Source organism: Anoplopoma fimbria, chromosome 5 (genome assembly GCF_027596085.1).
Source record: "Anoplopoma fimbria isolate UVic2021 breed Golden Eagle Sablefish chromosome 5, Afim_UVic_2022, whole genome shotgun sequence".
NCBI lineage: Eukaryota > Metazoa > Chordata > Actinopteri > Perciformes > Anoplopomatidae > Anoplopoma > Anoplopoma fimbria.
The window spans coordinates 15,026,707-15,045,775 of NC_072453.1; the positions used below are offsets into that span (position 1 = coordinate 15,026,707).

At 43.4% G+C, this 19,069-nt stretch overlaps 1 protein-coding gene across 1 annotated transcript in view; it reads left to right on the plus strand.

The window, feature by feature from the left end:
• The first annotated feature begins 2,373 nt into the window (after positions 1-2,373).
• The window catches only part of nrg3b (neuregulin 3b), a 176,778-nt gene continuing 160,082 nt past the window's right edge, over positions 2,374-19,069 (plus strand). Inside the window, exon 1 of the mRNA XM_054599429.1 lies at positions 2,374-3,217. Coding sequence (XP_054455404.1) covers positions 2,374-3,217 — 844 coding nt within the window. The remainder of the gene's footprint in view (positions 3,218-19,069) is intronic.

Below are 19,069 nucleotides of genomic sequence, written 5' to 3' on the forward strand. Positions count from 1 at the left end.
CCCTATCCATGCATGGTTCCCATGTCACAAGTATGTTATAATAAAAACCAAATATGTCTAATCAAAGGAGCCTCGATTCTCCAGTAACTTGAGCACATTTCCCACTCATATTCTGAATCAGTGAGGCGTACTGCTGATATAACGCGGCTGGCTGTGGTCCCACTGTCCCCTGTGAACTGTAAAAATAAAGGATTCATCTACTGCCCACAGGAGTATCAAGTTGAAGTAGTGCTCTAACTCTCCCAATAAATTATGAGCCAGGTGTTTGGTTTGTTTGCTCTTGTGTGCCACCGGTGGAAGACATCGGGGTGGCGCCTCCCTCCTCTTCCTCCTCATCTTCTCCTCTCCATCCCTCCCTCCTTTTCTCTCACCGCTCCCTGGGGTGTGTCTATGGCAGCGCCTCTCCTCTCCACACCGTGTGCGAGTGTATATATATATATATATATATATATGTGTGTGTGTGTGTGTGTGCTGTTGCTGCCTCCTCCTCCTCCCTCTGCCTCCTATCTGCATCTGCTGCAGAGCTTAGCCAACACGCATCTATGCTCTCCTTCTCTCTCTCTCTCTCTCTCTCTCTCTCGCCTCTCTTCTCTTGTTTTTTCTACCCACCACAATTGTTCCTTTCTTTTTTCCCCCTGCTGATAAAGGGAGTCGTCGGCGCACACCTACACCCGTGGAGTCTGTGGAGAGAGGGGAGAGATGGGGCAGTCACTAGTCGTCACTTTGGAGTATTGAGGACGGCGGAGAACCGGAGGGAGAGCGCCGGATGGGATAGGAGCCGTGAAACCCACATCACTCACCGCGGATTTAGCAAGCGCCCCCTCCCTCCCTCCCTCCCTCTCTCCATCTCTCTCTCTCTCCATCTCTCTCTCTCCATCCCTCTCTCTCTCCATCTCTCTCTCTCTCTGTCTCTCTCTAGTCTGCAGCCTCCAAGAACAGCCGCCGCATCATTTTTTTCAGAGCAGCAGCCCCCTCCTCCTCCCTCTCTCCATCCTCTCTCCATCCTCTCTCTCTCTGTCTCTCTTTTTTTCATCCTCTTGCACCACTGTGGGAATGCAGCTAAGGTAAACGAATCGTGGAGGGCTTCTTCTTCTTCTTTTTTTTTCTGTTTTTTTTTTTGGGGGTGGTGGTGGTAGTGGTTGTTGTTGTTGTCCTCCTCCTCATCCCCCCCCAAAAAAAACACACCGGATCTATTCATAGCAGGCGGACTGATGTGGAGACGCACGGCTGTCACTCCTGGAAAAATCAGAGCGACAGTGCGGTCGGTGTAGGGGATTGGACCCGGATCACCTGGATTAAGCCCCGCTGTATACACCCAGGGCTCCACCACCAGCAGCAGCAGCATCAGCATCAGCACCACCCCATCTCAATTGTCAGATCACATCGCATCCCTTGCATCGGTTCGGTCTCTCTCTCTCTCTCTCTCTCTCTCTCTCTCCTCCACCCACCCCTCTGGATTACCGACAGCTGGAGCGACCAGAAGAAGAGGTGGCCGGGCATGGAGAGCTATTAGAAAAGGCAAAACTTGAAGAAGCCGACCAAAAGACACCTGCAAGAGGACCAAAAAGGAGAAGAGAAAAAAAAAAAAAAAAAAAAAAAAAAATGTCAAATGAACTCAAATGAAACCTAAGAGAGAAAAAGGAACAATAAGTGCTTTCTTTTATTTTATTTTTTTATTAAAAAAAAAAAAAAAAGAACTTATGCGGGCCGATAATCAACCAATTGGGTGAAGCAGGAGCAGGAGCAGGGTGCTGCCGTCACACGCACATGGATTTACAGCTCCGGTCTGAAGCGGATCGATATCCTTCCCCGTTCTCTTTTTACGTCGGCTTTTTTTTTTTTTTTTAACAAGGGAGTGAAGCATCCTGGGATTTATCATCGCTTCGTTAGCGCTGAACTACAGCGAGGAGCCCCCCATCACCTCCATCACCTCCCATCACCATCACCATCCCCTCCTCTTCCTCCTCCTCTTCTTCTTCTTCTCACACCTGTCCATAGTGGATATTCTCGTGTGTGTTTGGTTTCTCTGCTGTCCGCCAGAGGGAGTGTAGGTTATATTACCTGTGTCTGCATTTCAGTGCTTTTTTTAATTAGTAGTAGGTGACTGTGATTGGTTGTGTCTGCTCGTGCTCGTGGGTGCTCGTGCTTCAGTTCATGTTTTATGTTTGTGCATGTAGATATATACATATATATGTATATATATATGTGTATATATGTATATATATAGGCTAGGTATTGTGTGGCTACGTATTTAAGATGCCCGGCTTTTCTTCTGCACCATATCCCCTTCCTCGTATATGCCCTTGTACCATTTGGCCACCTGTTTGACCTCCTAAATCCCCCCTTCACACGAGACGAACAACCTCCAGCAGGATGAGTGAGCGTTCTGGTGCAAGCAGTCTGGCAGCCATGACACTGGAGGAGCCAGGGGCTGAACAGGCATCTCCCAGAGCCCCGGGCCCTCTCCGCTGCGGCCCCTGTGCTGTGTGGCCTCGCCAGCAGACCTGGCTGTGTGCCGTGCCCCTGGTAATGGGCTTTGTGGGACTGGGACTCAGTCTCATGCTGCTGAAATGGATTGTTGTGGGATCCGTCCAAGACTATGTCCCCACTGATCTGGTGGATCCCAAAGGTAGCATTGGACAGGACCCCATATTTCTCTCCAAACCCAGTGCCGTGCCCAAGGGCCCCGACATTTCCACGGCCACCACTTCTTCAGCTGCCTCTACCACGCCGGTGGTGTCGACTACCACGCCTCTAGCCGCGGACGGTACGGCTCCAGCGCCGAGAACTCGATCGGGTCCACCAGCGAACCACTCGGCCAACGCCAGCAATGCCAACGGAGATGGCAGCCGCGCCCCACACCTTCATAACCGTGTCGGCACCCGCATTAGTGGGACTGTGGTTACCACCTCCACCACCCGCGCCACCCGGCTCAACCCACCGCTCAGTGGTAAGGAGGTCACCCCTCGCAGCACTGTAAGGAAAGGAATCAGCACTGGCAACGGACGCAACGGAGCCGCCAACTCTAAGCCAGGGCAGACCTCTGCCACCGTCACCACCACGGCATCCACCACAACTACAGCCACTGTGAAGAACACCGCCAAGACGCAGCCGACCACCACCCAGCAGGTGGCCCCAGTCAAGCCCACGTCACGCTGGAACCACGGGCGACCTGGCAAGGGCCCGGCCACCCGCCCACACCACCGCTTCCGAACACGTAAGTTCACTTTTTGGGGGTTCGTGGAGAGTTGGTGATGCTGTGTGAGGTTATGTGTGGAACTTGAGATGAGTGTTTTACAAGAGCTCTTTTCTGATCATTTACTGTAGTTATAATGGTATGTCACTACAGCAGCCAGTTATCACATATAACTGTGTGCCTGTTTTTTTTTTTTAAAAAAGGAAACTTTTTGCCTGATATGCGTTGATCATGCTCTGAGAATATGCATTCTTTTTTTTAATATCCACATAGAAAGTGGATACTCCAGCAGCTTAACATTAATGGTATTCATTAGCACAGACAGATATCAGGGGATATTCTCAGTACTTTCACCCCTCTCGTCTTTATCTTTCACTTGCGCATTAATCCGATATGAATCTTGGGAGTTTTTTTTTTTTTTTTTTTCACCCTCTGGTTTAAGTGCCATTAAACTCAGGGTTCAATCTAGTAGAATTGATTCTGTTTTGTCTGCTTGAGTTGGGGTGTTAAAGCTTTGTGATGTGTCATGTGACCGAGGACAACATATTTGCGTTATGAAAACAAATAACAGGAGCCGGTGAGGTGTCGAGGTGGGAGAAAGGTTAGCTCTCACCTCCTGTCTAGAGGAATCAGATATAGCAAGGCCACACATCTCATTTAGATCAGAGGATACTGGGAGCAGAGTGTCGCAGGTACTGCAAGGATATACAGAGAGAGAGAGAGAGAGAGAGAGAGAGAGAGAGAGAGAGAGAGAGAGAGAGAGAGAGAGATGGGGCACAGAGGGGACAGTAGATGAATGTAGGGATGAGAATGAGGTTGCAAAGGACGGGTGGATAGAGATGAGGTAGGTAACGGAGGAAAAAAAGTAGAAATACTTTGACAAACAACAAAGTAGAGGAGGATGGCAAAGGAAGAAAATGCAGGAAGCATACCAAAGCAGGGGAATGATGAGTGGGAGCTGTGAGAGGAGAGAGAGAGATGGCAGATGGAGTGGGCTAAGTGAGGAAAAGGCTTGAGGGAGATATAGGGTGTAAAGCAGGGTAGCTGTGAATTCTGCGTATTTAGCATCGTGTAAAGAAGGAAGGCTTCCTCATTATTGATTCCACAAGGGGCATGTTTATAACATCACACAGCATTGTTTTCAGACGTGGGTGGGGCAGGATGCAAGGGTAGTCATGAGTACATTGCCTGTGTGTGACTGTCGAGTTTTTATTCAAATTATGTTGAAACATTAATCGGCAGCTTTGATTCAAAACTCACTTTCCGCTCCTGATCATCTTTATTTAGTTGCATGATTCACCATAGCTTCATAAAGTTGCGCCAATGCAAAAGGATCCAGGTCCAGTGGCAAACAAGTGCTGTAATCAAATGTCATGCTAATAATATGAGCTACGTGGGGGTTAGTTATGAAATGTCAGTTTCCTGTTTGTCTTTTTTCCAGCAAAGTGCTCAAGCGGGCAACGACAAAACTTTAATGTGAAAACTGACACCTTCATTTCTCCACATGTCTGGTGTTCATATTTCATATGTTTGGACAGCAGACCCGGTTGGCCAAATGATGGTGATGGTTGACCTCTCGTTCATCCGTTGATAAAGCTTTAATGGCATCGATACCACAGGCAAACCGTGATCAAACAAATATTTTCCATATAGCCAGTTGGACATTGGATATTAAATCGTATATGTTCTGTTTGCAGTTGAACAGCTTTTGAGAAAATAGCTTGTACTTTGCACTTTCTTCAATTGAGCTGTGATCAGCTTGAAATCATAAAACAACAATGGACAATGCCAATAGGTGGTCCTCAGACTCCTCCCGTAGCATAATCCACTGCTCCAGAGTCTATTACGTCACTCGACAATGAGCTGCCAAACAGCTGAAAGCTGCCAAACCGGGCAGCCCCCTGGTGTGAACATCAGGACACATCTGTTTGTACTCTATACTATAAAGAAGGGCACTGCCTTCAAAAGCTAAAGCATGCTCAGTAAAGCTGCACTCACTTAATAGATCATTTTTAGTAGTGGCTGATGAAGTCTTAAGCCTACATGTTGACATTATGACTAGTGGGCTGACATTTCAGCCCACCTTTGGAATCAATTGTCCATACATTGAGTAAATATCTATTCAGCAACAGGTGGCACTCTACAGGCACCAACATACATGTCTGCTATCCTTCTAAATTAATGGGGACAGAATTTTCCTGGTATTTTATTAAACGCTATGTTACTAAATTAAACCAGAACCTAAAAAATCCAGCCTTGCTTCAAATAATATGAACAAAAATTATTAGTTCTTTCATAATCTAGGTTCCACATTTTTTAAAGCAAAGCCTTAAAAGGATTAAACTCTCAGCCTCTTTCACAGTTTGCCAAAAACATCACCATGACAGCAAGCATTGTTAAAGTAATAATTGATTAAGTCATTGATGAAAAGTAGATCCTGTCTCTGTCTTTAAAAGAAAAAAGACCATTAATATTTTTAAAGCTATGAAAAGTGTCATTTTAATAGCTAGGTAACTCACCAGAAAAGTATGGCAGTTTTACATAAATTGTTAAGAATCCATAAAAGATGCTCATCACTCTTCTCTAGCATGTACAAATTCAGAGTTTTTTGTCAGATAAAAATTTGTGACAGCATATGCCTATTTTGTAAGGAACTTCAAATGGGAAGTAAGACACCCAGTTTATCATATCAATGATACATCAGGATGTGTTTGTTCTTCATTCAAGATTTCACTAACGTGATGTTTTATTGAAGTCTCATGGCCCAGGATTTGCTCATGAATGATTTCCTGTCATTGCTAATTGTTGGTTGGTTGTTCTTTGTATTAATGGACATCCTTCTCGGGTTTAAGACATTACTTCTTCCCTATCTAGATGACATCAGCAGATTGAATGCTGAAAAAATCTGATTGTGAAGAAGTCTCTGAGAAAATGACCCTACTCCACACGTGATTTATTACAGTAAACATTTTAAACAGGAGTTTATGGCCTCAATCGATAGTTTCAAGTCTACTTTAATACAGCATGATGTACATCAGGGCTGTGCAAAAATATCCATATAGCTTACTATTGTTATCAATTTTGTAACCATAGTGTATGGATATGTCCACGACTACTATCAGTACATAAGCAAATAATACAGTATGTATTTTATTTGCAATATAGTTTGGCAAGTATTAGACTATCCAGGTGGTATACAGCAAGTTGTATTTTCAGCTCTAATTCGCATTATATCGCGATGTAGACATTTGATGACTAATAAAAAAAGCATTAATGAAATTCAGACTAAATCTGCTCTTTAATCTGCTGCATTCACCCGTTTTTAGAAGTCTTATTGCTGAAACTTTGCATGAAAGCTCTCCTTTAGCAAAACCACAGCTGTAAATCCCTTGATTTATACATTCAAATGTTCACTATCATGCTGCCATTTCAAGTATTTGTGAGCAATTTAAATCTAAACCTGATCAAACAACAAAAAACTGTAGGGAACACAGTTAAAATTCAATTGTTATTGTTCAGAGAGGACCACTGTCACTGCTTATTTGCCCAAGGCTACACTTTGTGTTAAATGGCTTCTTGTTGCTATGGCAGTCTCCCCTGTGCCTCGTACTCACGCTGTTTGTATGGGTTAAAATATTGAAGCTTTCTCTTTATTGCATATTACTTTAATTCAACCTCTGTGCTGTTTATATTCATTCTCATAACCCTTGTGTACAGTATTCATGTGCAATAGAATACACTAACACAGTATTCTTGAGGGCAAAACACTGCCGTTTATGAAGCAAACTCCACAGTTTGGAGGATGCAGCTTCCTCTAAAGCTTGGATGTATCAAGCTCGTATATTTATTGCAAAGCCGCGTATTTAAAGTGTGAAGATACACAGAAAATGTCTCAGCTGATGATGAAACGCTCTGTAAAACATGGCTTCAGGTGCATTTGTCTTCACCCACAGCCATGTCATTTCATTTTTTATGTTGAATTGTGTGCTAATGCTGTTATACTGTATGGTCTCTGGTTTCACATAATCTGGACTGAGCATAGGAGGCAGTAACATGATCCCCCCCCACACTCTACTCATTGCTACTGCTCCTGCTGTTTGGTGAAGATCTAAATGAATCTCTGTGTCCTGGATGAGAGACACGCTTTGTCCGTTGGGGATAATGACATATTTTCCCTACTCCTTTTGTCTTTTTTTCTCCCTCACTCTCCCTCTTTCCCCCTCTCTCCCCCATGGTTATTGTGTGTCCGCTCCGACTGTCATTGTATTTCTCCGTCTATTTTCTGCTTTGCTTTTGTGCTTTCTATCTTCCTTAAATACGTTAGCTCTTCAGCTCACATTCATGAGCATATGGGCCGACGCAGAAATACTGGCACACTTTTATCACAAAGACGAGCCTGAAGAACGTGTGTGTGCCCAAAACTCATGAATCCATCATTTTCTTTTTCTTTTTCCGAGGCCTTTATGTATCCGACTCCACTCTCTACATAGAAGCCCCGTTGGCTCATGAGTAGAGAAATAACAGGTGAATGGAGCGGAGCACAATGAATGCCTGTTGGGGAAACCATGGATGCTGCATTGGCTCACGGCCCAAAGCCACTCTCTTCTCGCTTGTGAGGAATCTTCCTTAGTGAAGTGTGGTTGTAATTCCATGCACATCTCGCTAGCCCGATTCCAGAGTTGTGAATCGCCAGCCACATTTAAATTTCAGTCAGGCAATTCAAAGGTCTGGTGTTGCTTCTTAAAGGAATCCATGGCTGTTTCACCCCGGTTTGGGGAAACAACCGAGTCAGCCGGCCCCTTTATTTTAAGGTGAAACTCATTTTGTGATCTGTGTGAGAGCCAGACAAAGCTATTAAGGCGTTGTTCGACAACAACCATTAAACCAGAACAGCTGTGCATTTTTTTTTAAGATGAATAAAATGTTGTTGCTGTCATCCACCATGGGTTTAATTTATCAGTTGGCTTCTCGGGTAATTAAGAAAATGGATGGGGAGGATTCGATACTTATAGTCCTACATCTTGGAACCACTTGTGCAAAGTTTTTCCGAAAGTGAAGTGAATTTTCTGAGGTTGTTATCAACATCAAGTGACTTCCATCAGCGTGTTGAAGCTGACTTTTGTTAGCTGACGCTAATGCAGATTCTGTCGCCTGAAATTGACGTCAAGCAGATGGATGCTTCAGTTCCAGGGATCGGTCATGGCAAAAAATAGACTCCCTCCCAAACAGAAAACAGCTTAACAAGATGCCGACGTCAAACTGAATACTCGGTGAGGGAACAAAATGGCATTTCAGTCTGAATAACTGGCTCGCCTCATACAACTATGGAGTCATAAGCCAGTCACATATTGTGCCACATTCTGTCTTTCAGACAGGAAAACACCAGAGAGCGACGCAGACGTCTGTTTTCTCTCATGTCACGGAGAAGAAGAACAGAAGTGGATGTTTTCTCCTGACGAGCAAGCCCCTATTTTTTCTATTGTTGTTGCTATTTGTTTTTTCCTGACTATACATTAAGCCTGCACAAAGTACCGCTGTAGGACCAGTGGAGCGTGTAAGGGGGATTAAAAACAAAGATATAAATCCAGTTTTTGCCTCTCTGTCACTCTCTCCAGGGAGGTCAGGCTCAGATTTGCCGGGCTGCCTCTGAGGCCCCTCTGTCTCTCCTGAGACACGCTCTGTTTGTTCGTCGACGCCGGCCCAAGCAGGGCGGCTTCGGCACAGTGTGTGTGTGTGCAGCTGCACCGATTTACAAATATCTTCCTAGTCGGAGAGCAAGCTCTTGTGCCTCTGCTTTTTTATCATTTCACGCACACAGTTATTAAAGACCGTTTGAACCCAAACTGTTTTTTTCTTGGTCTCAGCGTGTGACTTGCAGATCGACTCTCACACAGGCTTGTTGTAAGCCTCAGAAGAGTAGCTCAGTGCCTCAATTTGATGTTAACACATTGAGTAACAGCAGTGGAGCCGGTGCTACGAGCCGTCAGTCACAATGAATCCGATTTTGCTCTTAAGAAATACCTGTCTGACACAAGTACGGCCACTGCAGGTGAAAAAAATGTCATTTGGACTTTAAAGAAGCATATTTAAAATGAATGGGGATTTCAGTAAAGTGCTTGCATGGATGTTTTGATACCAGAAAGAGAAATTATTCATATTAGCATTGCCGGTGGAGGCATTAGCAAAAACCATGGCCGCAGTACATGCTACAGTACATGTAAGTATTCTGACACTGTGAGCCATCCTGCTACCTTTACAGCTTCTATAGTGCAAAAAAAATGTACTTATACAATCTCAATACGGAGAGCCTTGTTTTTTTCCAGCAATTAATCAGACAGATCCCTTAAAGAAAAGAAAGAAATATCCTTACTGTATAATGTTGGCATATCTGAGATTCATAAGACAGCAAAAGATGTGTGTATACACTATGCACATGCAAATTAATGGAACAGTGCGGCATTCTGCAGCGTTGGCCCTGAACATCTAGCTAGCAGAGACACTTGACACTGATGGGCACCAATTACAAAGCAGAATACATCAGCGTATTCAGTGGGGTAAGCCTGCAGACAAATTATCCCAGAGTGACAGCCCAGCGAATGCTTGAAATTTTGCGGGAATTGATCCCATGCCCTTTCCATTGCAAGTGCCGTGCTCTACTCACTGAACCTCACTGAATCGATAAGGAAGAGGGAGGGGAGAGCGATGGAGATAGATAGAGAGAGAGAGAGAGAGAGAGAGAGAGAGAGAGAGAGAGAGAGAGAGGGAGAATAGAAGGACAGAAGTAGGGCGTGTTGGATACGAAAGAGGGAAAAAAAATGAATTTGTTGGGGCGAAGACTGTCAAAAGCCATAAGAGCACGCTCCAGAAGTAAGGATCCAGCTGCAAGGTAAAGGCATACACTCATCACAGTTGAGTGAATGAGGCTCGGCCCGACATTTTACATATCTCAGACCACCATTCCACCCGTTCTATTATTATCTCTCTCATTCTTATGCAGATTGCCCTCAAGGTATTATCCATATTTGAATTTTTAGGTCTTTCACTTCAAACCTGTCACCACTGTGTCACTGTGATGTGTCCTATACAGAACTGGATCAGCGAGCTATGTAAATCAGTGGAGGTTAGTGCATTGTCTCATAACACACATTATATATACATTTTCAGGCACGATAGGCGTGTTTGTGAGTGTCTATGAAATACTGGTCTATGTTTTAGACATACACATCATATGAAAGCTTTAACACACTAACTTCTGGTAAGAGCAAATAAGAATTGTAGAGCTGAATCGGTCAGTGACTCAACTGCATCTATTTTCATAATCATTATATAATTTCAGTCCTTTTTCAACAAAAAATTGGAATCATTCTTTGGTTCTGTTTTTATTTGTCACATTATTTGTGACATAACAATAACATTTAATTGAATATCTTGAAGTTTTGATCGAAAACAAGCGATCTCAGTATGCCATTGGCCTCTTGGAAATTATACTGGCCATTTTTATTTATAACAATTATTTTGATTCATTGAAAGAAAATTAGAAGTCATACAATTGAGAGTACAAATAATCATTAGTTGCAGCCTTAAATCATTGTTAAACAAGAGAACCAATGTTGTTGTGGTCCTTGCTCTTTGTCCAGTACGTATCAAACACCAATACTGTTGAGGGCATGCTGGAGTGAAACAAGCTAGCACTGACAGGTAAACATGAGCAATATGCTAATGGTTTGGACACACAAGGGGTGAAACCAATACGAAAATGTGTCACGTTGGCTCAGCGGGTCCAGCATGGAGTCTACTGTGTAACATCCGAGATGGTAGCCTTGGATTGTTGTTATATGCCATCTTCCCTCACACAAAGGACTTCTGAACCTTCAGTTGAGCCTCTTCGGCAACAATTCCCCTCAGGCTGTGTACATATTGTGTACTGAGTACTGCCTCCTTCTGATGAATGGGCAGACCCTTAATCACAACCAAGGTCCTAGCCCTAACCTTAACCTTTTGTAACTTGACGCATGCAGGGATTGTTGTGGGTGCTCGAAGGCGTGGGAACAAGGGCTCTCTGCAGGAAATTGGCTCCGTAAACAAAAGCCCCCAGCAATACCTCAAAGATACAAAGAAGAAACTACAAAACAATCTCACCACACGAGAAGCAACCCTGCAAGACCACACAACTTATCTGAACTTTTATTTTATATTCTCCTGTAGTCATAGTAAATTATTAATTATACAGTCACTTCTGTCTTTTACATTCCATGTATTGTATGCATATACGGGCATACCAGTAACATGTTGTGTTACTGCTGTAATAGACATCTCGTTATGTTTATCTGATGCTTTTGAGTGACATTTGACTACCATAGTACTGACTGGGGCCATCTTAGGGCTCCTTAATGTCACTGTGTGATTTATGTAGACAAAATGTCCACCTGGAGGTGGCAGAGAGAAGAAGAAGAAGGAGGGGGGGCTGAAATATTAATGTATGGGAAGAGAAACATGTAGAATGCGCGTTGCCGGAAAGTGTGAATAATTGATGACGCTTCCCTTTTATAAAGTGCTTGAGATGTCCCGTGCTCAGTGGTCTAATGGGAGAGGGATTTTACTAGAAATCCCCAGATTACAATTTTCTTAGACGATTCCGATTTTTTAAAAGTCTGAGCTGCCCATTCTGATTTTCTTTCTTTCTAAGAACTATAATTTTTTTAATGTTTTCTTTCATGGATAAATTATAAGAAAGAAACAGTTGGTTGATCCAAATCAAATTAAAGGTTGTTCCTTCACTGATTATTTTGGACTTGCAGGTGTTTCAAATTGTAGACTTTATGTCTTGTTTAATCACACTGAAGAACTTCCACATCGATCACATGTTGTGTGTGTGTGTGTGTGTGTGTGTGTGTGTGTGTGTGTGTGTGTGTGTCTGTACTGTGTGCTGTAGCTGTGGGCCTGATGTGCATGTTGTGTGTGTGTGTGTGTGTGTGTGTGTGTGTGTGTGTGCTGTGTGTGGGCCTGTGTGCAGTTGTGGGCCTGATGTGCATGTTGTGTGTGTGTGTGTGTGTGTGTGTGTGTGTGTGTGTGTGTGTGTGTGTGTGTGTGTGTGTGTGTGTGTGTTGTGTGTGTACTGTGTGCTGTAGTTGTGGGCCTGATGTGCATGTTGTGTGTGTGTGTGTGTGTGTGTGTGTGTGTGTGTGTGTGTGTGTGTGTGTGTGTGTGTGTGTGTGTGTGTGTACTGTGTGCTGTAGCTGTGGGCCTGATGTGCATGTTGTGTGTGTGTGTGTGTGGATGTGACGTTACTGTCTGTGCAGCTGTGTGAGCAACGTAAAACCATTATGTCGGCACATGTGTGTAGATTTGAACGGCAAACAGTGGGCTATAGGAGACTGATTAGCCGGTCACAGGTCATGACCGATAAGCTAACAACCAGCCAGTTTCGACCGGTGGCCGATTGATCGGTGCATCTCTAAATGTTACCGTGCGATAGTCGTCCTCCACGGGTCGTCTTTCAGAATAGTCATATGTGGCCTTTCATAGTATTAGGTCCCCGGACACAAAATCAGTCAAAAGGTTTGGGTGAACATTTGGCTTCATTTTTTTTGCTCATCTCTTTTCATAAGTGCATCCAAAAGCCTCTCTTACAGAGTTAATGATTACAAATGTCTCCACAGAGAAATAAAGGTGTTCTTAGCCTAAGGGAAGAAATAATCCTAATTGAAAGTAAACAGTGGGATGATTATTGTCTGCGAACATGACTCCCCCACTTTACATCTTTTCAAATTGGAAGAAATGGAGAGTAGAGAACAAGACTGGGTTTAGTGGTGGTGGTGATGTGTGTGTGCTCGGGGAGTACTGACTGATTCACTCATTTTAATCACATGCTGTCATGCCTACTTACCCACAAGTCTGCCACGGTGCTTTTTTTTATGTTTTAGGAATGGATATTTCGTATTTGGCTGCTTCTAAAACCCCCAAAAAACAGCAGTCAGTCATTCATTCAGTCGGCCACTCCTTCATTCATTCAATCATTCATTCATGTGCAGAGAACGCAGTGACTTGCTGATAGCTCAAGGGGTACTGAGATATAGTAGCGCATGTGGCTGTGGCAGCGCAGAGAGGATTACAGTCCATCATATCTGATCTGAGACTGTTAGATCCCAATATTGAATTACGGACCCTGCGGGGTCTCTGGTTCCGTTATCAATTTGCAAACGAATAACACGGAAAAGCAGAGGGATGAGAGCCGAGGGAAGGTGCTGGGTTTGGGGGGGGGCGGCTTTGAGGCAGGTTTTGGTAGGATGCGATGAATCTAATAACAGCCTATTTTTTTTTCAGCCTCCGCAAGTGGCAACGCAACTGCAGTGCCATGTGTGATTTAGGTATTATGGAGCTTGAGTCCTTCCCTATTCTGTTGGATATATGGTCCCATTTTGGAGGGATTACAGCTGCTGCGGCTGCATAAAGCCTTCATTAACCATTCTAAAAACATATTTATGGCCAACGTGCCCTTTTAAGGCAACATTTATAAAGCTGTATAAAGGGTTATAAAAGGAGAGCACCGTGTGTAAGATTATAAAACCTGCATGATATATGGATCTGTTTATTATGTTGAATTATATTTCCCTTTTTGTAAAAGATACTCAAGTAACAATTCATATATAGAAATAATCTCAGTCACCGTCTGCCATGTTGTTGGTATCAAACATGCTCTCATCCTGTTGGAATGAAAATAAACCCACAGTTCTAACTTTAATTTAAACAGCTTTGCATCAAATCCTCCGAAACATATAACCCTCGCTTTATGCCACATGGACGGAAACTGAAGTCACATCTTCAAACCGAGGTGTGCGCTGCATGCGGAACGGGATTTCTCACTGGCGCCGCTTCGCACATAGCATCTGGCTCCATGACGAGCCTGCAGGAAAGTGTGGACTGCGGAGGTTGCAGCAGTCGGATTGATTCACTGCAATGTGTGGCCCGCTGCCACCCCCAGTGACGGGAAATGTGCCATGGTGCCCCGGTGGAGATGGAGAGGCTTGTTGTGGCGTGTGGAGGTGGAGGTGGAGGTGGAGATGGAGGTCACCTCTCTCTTTCTCTCTCTCGCCTCCCTCCCACTATCATTCATGCCTCTATACTTAGTTTCTCAGGTTTTTGTTTTATTCTCGTCCTCCTGTCCTCTATTTTAAGGCAAACACTTGCCTCTCTCTTGTGCTCTCGGTTCTTCTTTGTGGGTTTGTTTCATTCTCCTCACATCGCTGACAATATGAATAGCAGCCAATGAGAGGGCTCTTATCTTAGGAGTGCACCGGAAGAGATAAGAGTATCATTCATCATTCCATATTACCTACTGTCATCACTCCCTGCTAAGAATTCCCGAGGAAATTATGATAAGGAACCAAGACTATTTCATTGTTATTATAAATTGCGATCCTTTTTTTTTTTTTCATATAGGCCTCTGAAATCCTTCAGTTCTCCATATTCTACTGAACATTAAAGCTGAATAGATGTGACATGCTTAGTCATTGCTTCCCATGACCAATTTAGTGTGTTACATAATGTGTTCACATCTTTTTGCACCTTTCTTTAAATGTCAAATGGGATCTCAAATGTGATTTTGAAAAGCATCACATAATGCTAATTGTTGTTGTTTTGGCTCAAATGCACAAATGAACAGATTAGCCACATTTTTGGAACATAATTCTTATAAATAAATGATGATCCTCTGTACTCACTCCTTCAAAAGACTCCCTCAGAACTCCTTTTCTTCTCAGTTGTAACTGAAAGTAACTCCTTGTTGTGCTGTCTTATCAGTAGACCTTTAAAGCATGACTTTAACAATGTCTGAGGTTAATATCCTGAAAATTAAAAACACATCCCTTGAGAATTGGACTCTGTCAAAACTGCTGTTGTTAAGACTCTTAAGAAGAGCTAACCTAGATAATGAGGTCGAAAGTAACTCTCAAATATTTATTTTAAAGATGTATTCAAGAAAACATTGGCTTTAGAAGGATTAACAACTTGAAGGTAATATAAAACGAACAAAATCAACATGGATTTGGACATTATTATGATTTATTATTGTTCAAACCCTATACTTTTTTCTCAAAGCCACCAGACTCCAGTCAAACAATACTAATTATACCTTGCTGACCATCTAATCAGTTTTCACTCAAACTCAACAGAAACAAAATAGAACTTATCAAATAAGAAGTACCGTAACATTTTCACTGTTTACTAACCCTGCTTCACGTTCATGACATCGAACGCAAAAGAAAAACAGAAAGGCCAGTGCAATACTACAACACACTTGGAATGGGGAAGGAATCTATTGCCTATTTTTAGCAGGTTTTCCCCTTGTTAAAAAACCTGCATATACAAGCTAATGTTGGAGGAAAAAGAGTAATCAGAATATTCAACATCCTGCTGCCAGTCTTCTGATCTGAACTAAAAAGAGAGAGCTTATCATTCAAGTGGAGTGGCGATCTATTTTAACAGCGCAGCGTGTTTTTGAAGAACACTGGCTCCATGTATCATTAGGACCTAACTTTAAAGTACTTTTGATTTTTACATAAAGCTTTAAGTAGCGGAGGACTGGCCTGCACTGTAGATCCTGCGTTGTTTGTGTTCGGACGACAATCTGTCCACGTTCTGATCCTTCACTGTTGATTTGTTCGTTGTTGAGAAGCTTTGCAGCTTTCTTAAACTCTGCTTCACAACGGTGGAATACCATTCCCATGGATAACAAGGAAGGCATCTAAAGTGATATAGCTTAAAGACTTCTTTTCCAGTTGTCTTTGAACTATTCTGCATGTCTTTCAGTACTGCACCACTTTATCTCACACTATTATTTTCTGTAGGGTTCCATTTGTATGCAAAACATCAATATGCGCATATAGATTATTTGTTTGTTTTTTTGAAGTATTTGTGTTCCCCGAATATTCGATAGGAAGAGAAAGAAAGATGGACTGATGCCCCTTGTGAAGTTACAGCAGATGCCATTATTTTCAAACACTGTGTCAGAAGCCCCAGGTGTGCCGACCGTGGCATTGATGAATAGTCGGAGCGGGAGCCTGAGCGGAGAGACAGAGATGGTGAACGGGATCGACTGAGGTCCTCTCATGTTATTTTCCTGGAGGTGCACGCAGCTTGTCTCATGTGGTAATCCATGCATGGTAAAACCTTATCCATGGGGATAATGTCAACTCACTCCCGAAGATAACAAGACAAAAGCCCCCTTGCCCAGCGCTCACTCAAGAGTGTGTTTCTTATTCCCCTAATCTGCCGTCTTACATGGCTCTGTTCTATGGATTTGTTGGCGAAGCTAGCCGATTAACACAAACACATAAACACAAACGCGTATACGCTTTGCACCGTTGTCGACGTTGGACATTTTATTTCATTTTAACGACGTCGGGCGCCTTTTTTTGTTTCGTTTTTGAGAAAACGCAATTGTGAATATGTGCCTGGAACACAAAGTCAGCATGGTAACAGTATGTCGACAGAATAAAAGCCTGCCAGTACTGAATATTATTTTAGCCTTGGATTTAAGTGTACCAGATGTCTTGATTGCTCACAGCACTCGTGGATGTTTCATTACTCATGGCGAGTTGATTGAGCAAGCGCAAGCGTAGAGTTACTGTACATAGCCTGCTGTGCCTCAAGTTAAATGGAGGAACCAGTTGTCAATTAGTGTTAAGAAATGTGACACACCTGTTTGATGTGTGTGTGTGTGTGTGTGTGTGTGTGTGTGTGTGTGTGTGTGTGTGTGTGTGTGTGTGTGTGTGTGTGTATGGGTACTGCAGCTCTGCAGTAGCCTAGTGTAAGGATCAAAAGATCATAAAAGGACATTTGGCGTTGTAGTTCATGCTCAAACTGGCCTAAGAGATCACAGGTTTAAGAGCACTGAATCTCTACGAGACTGAAAAAAGCATCCGTCACATTCACACCCAACCTGTCAGACAACTCGGTGAATTATATATTGAAAGTTCCCCCCACCGAACATCCAGGCAGAGACATCTTTCTCTCCATCTCTCCCCTTCCATCTGATGTGCTGCATTGAATCATTGATAGGACATCCACAACAACATCGCTCCTCCCTATAAAACACCTGTCACAGACGGCCTGAAAGGAATACAACCAGAGTGAGAAGTGGAATCTGTTTTGATCTTTTGAATAGTGAGCAGGCAGCAAAATGATGCATATTTGGCCTTGTATACAAATAGTGGTAAGGTTATGATGTTTACTGCGGTACCTGATTCAACACTCTGGTCTACTTCTGTTATGTACCTATACTTACTGAGGAAATGAGAACACCAAACCCTATTATCTATTTTCCATGATTGCTATTAATGGAACAGAATGAAGGGTTCGGTCACGGTGCAAGCGAGACACTGCCGTTGTCGAGTGTACTCTTTGATCCCAGCTGGAGACAGGGATGCTTCAGGGATATGATGGAATATTTTATTGCAGTTGTGTGAAAGCAATTGGTGGTGCTGCCTCAGTCCGACGGCTTCACCCTCTCTCCCCCTCATAGTAAGTTAAGCTTTCAAAGCCTCAGCTTGGTACCCAAGTGACTATTTTGCATGTTGTTACTCCTAAATCGTCTGTTTTACAAAAAGGACTGCGCTCCCTCTGAGTTTTTGATGAAGTATGAATGTGTGTGTGTGTGTGTGTGTGTGTGTGTGTGTGTGTGGGTGGGTGTGTGGGGGGGTGGGTGTGGGTGGGTGTGTGTCGGGTAAAGCCGGGCTCAGACTAAAGGCTTGCGTCACGCACATAAGGAGAAACCTCACAGATGTCCTCTCTCTCTAATCTCAAACATGCACACACTACGAGATTTGAAAATAATGACGCATCGCACACTGCAAGGTATTATTAAAATGATTGTGCCAGAGGGAGCAATGCACCACCTCACGTGACCTCATGGGGAAAACGAAGACTTCCTGTATGGATGCATTGCAGTGGGAAAAAACAAAAGCAAGACGCTAAACGTGTCTGGATGAGAAATTATTTCGGGGATGGAGTCTACATGGGTTGTCTATTCTTCATAAAGAGCTGAAGGGGAGATATTACCTGTCATCTTTAATGTTCTATGTCAGCAGTGCTATCTAACGTTAGCCTGAAGGGCTAGAAATGTTAATGTCAGCTTATTGGCTTTTCTCTCTCATTAGCTATTGACATCCCGCTTATAAAGCTCTGACTTAATCATCAAGGATTTAACTCCTAATTATCAAACTTGTTTGAAATTATTGCTGCGGCCCAGATGAGTCTGCTAACAGTTCAGGAGGTTTAAGACCGGATCGGTAAACCCTTCACATCACCAGATAATCTGGGCCGAACATTGGTACCGACTAAGGTCCGAGATTAGATTTCTTGATTGTCAGGAGGGGTGAATCGGGGAGAATTGCCCCAAAACCTCCGGTAGTCTGAGCCCGGTTTAAAGGTGGTATGGGACGGACGGGGGAGAGTCCAGCCAGAGAGAGTCCGTGGCATTACAGAGAATAATGAAGATTAAACTGTGATGGGGTAGTGTAGTGGGTAGATTGGACGGTCAGAGCGTAAGATCAATGTGTTGGGGGAAGTTAAGATAGATGAAGGTGAGGGCAGACAGATTTCCTGTTTCTCAGAAGTGGAAACCAGCTTGATTAAGAGAACCCACATCTCTCTGAGTGGCCACGCCAAGGCTTGATCAGACAAGAAAATGAAGCACAAAGCATTATTCATGGGCTCCTTTCCGGCAGAAGGTTTGGGAGAGTTTTGAGTTGGATTTAGGACGACAAGAGGCAACATCCCTCAAAACAATCATGATATGCCTTTTGTAGCTTGCAGCCAAAGCCTTTGGGTTTAATCCAAAATTCACTTCATCATTCATCACAATTCACTTTAAAG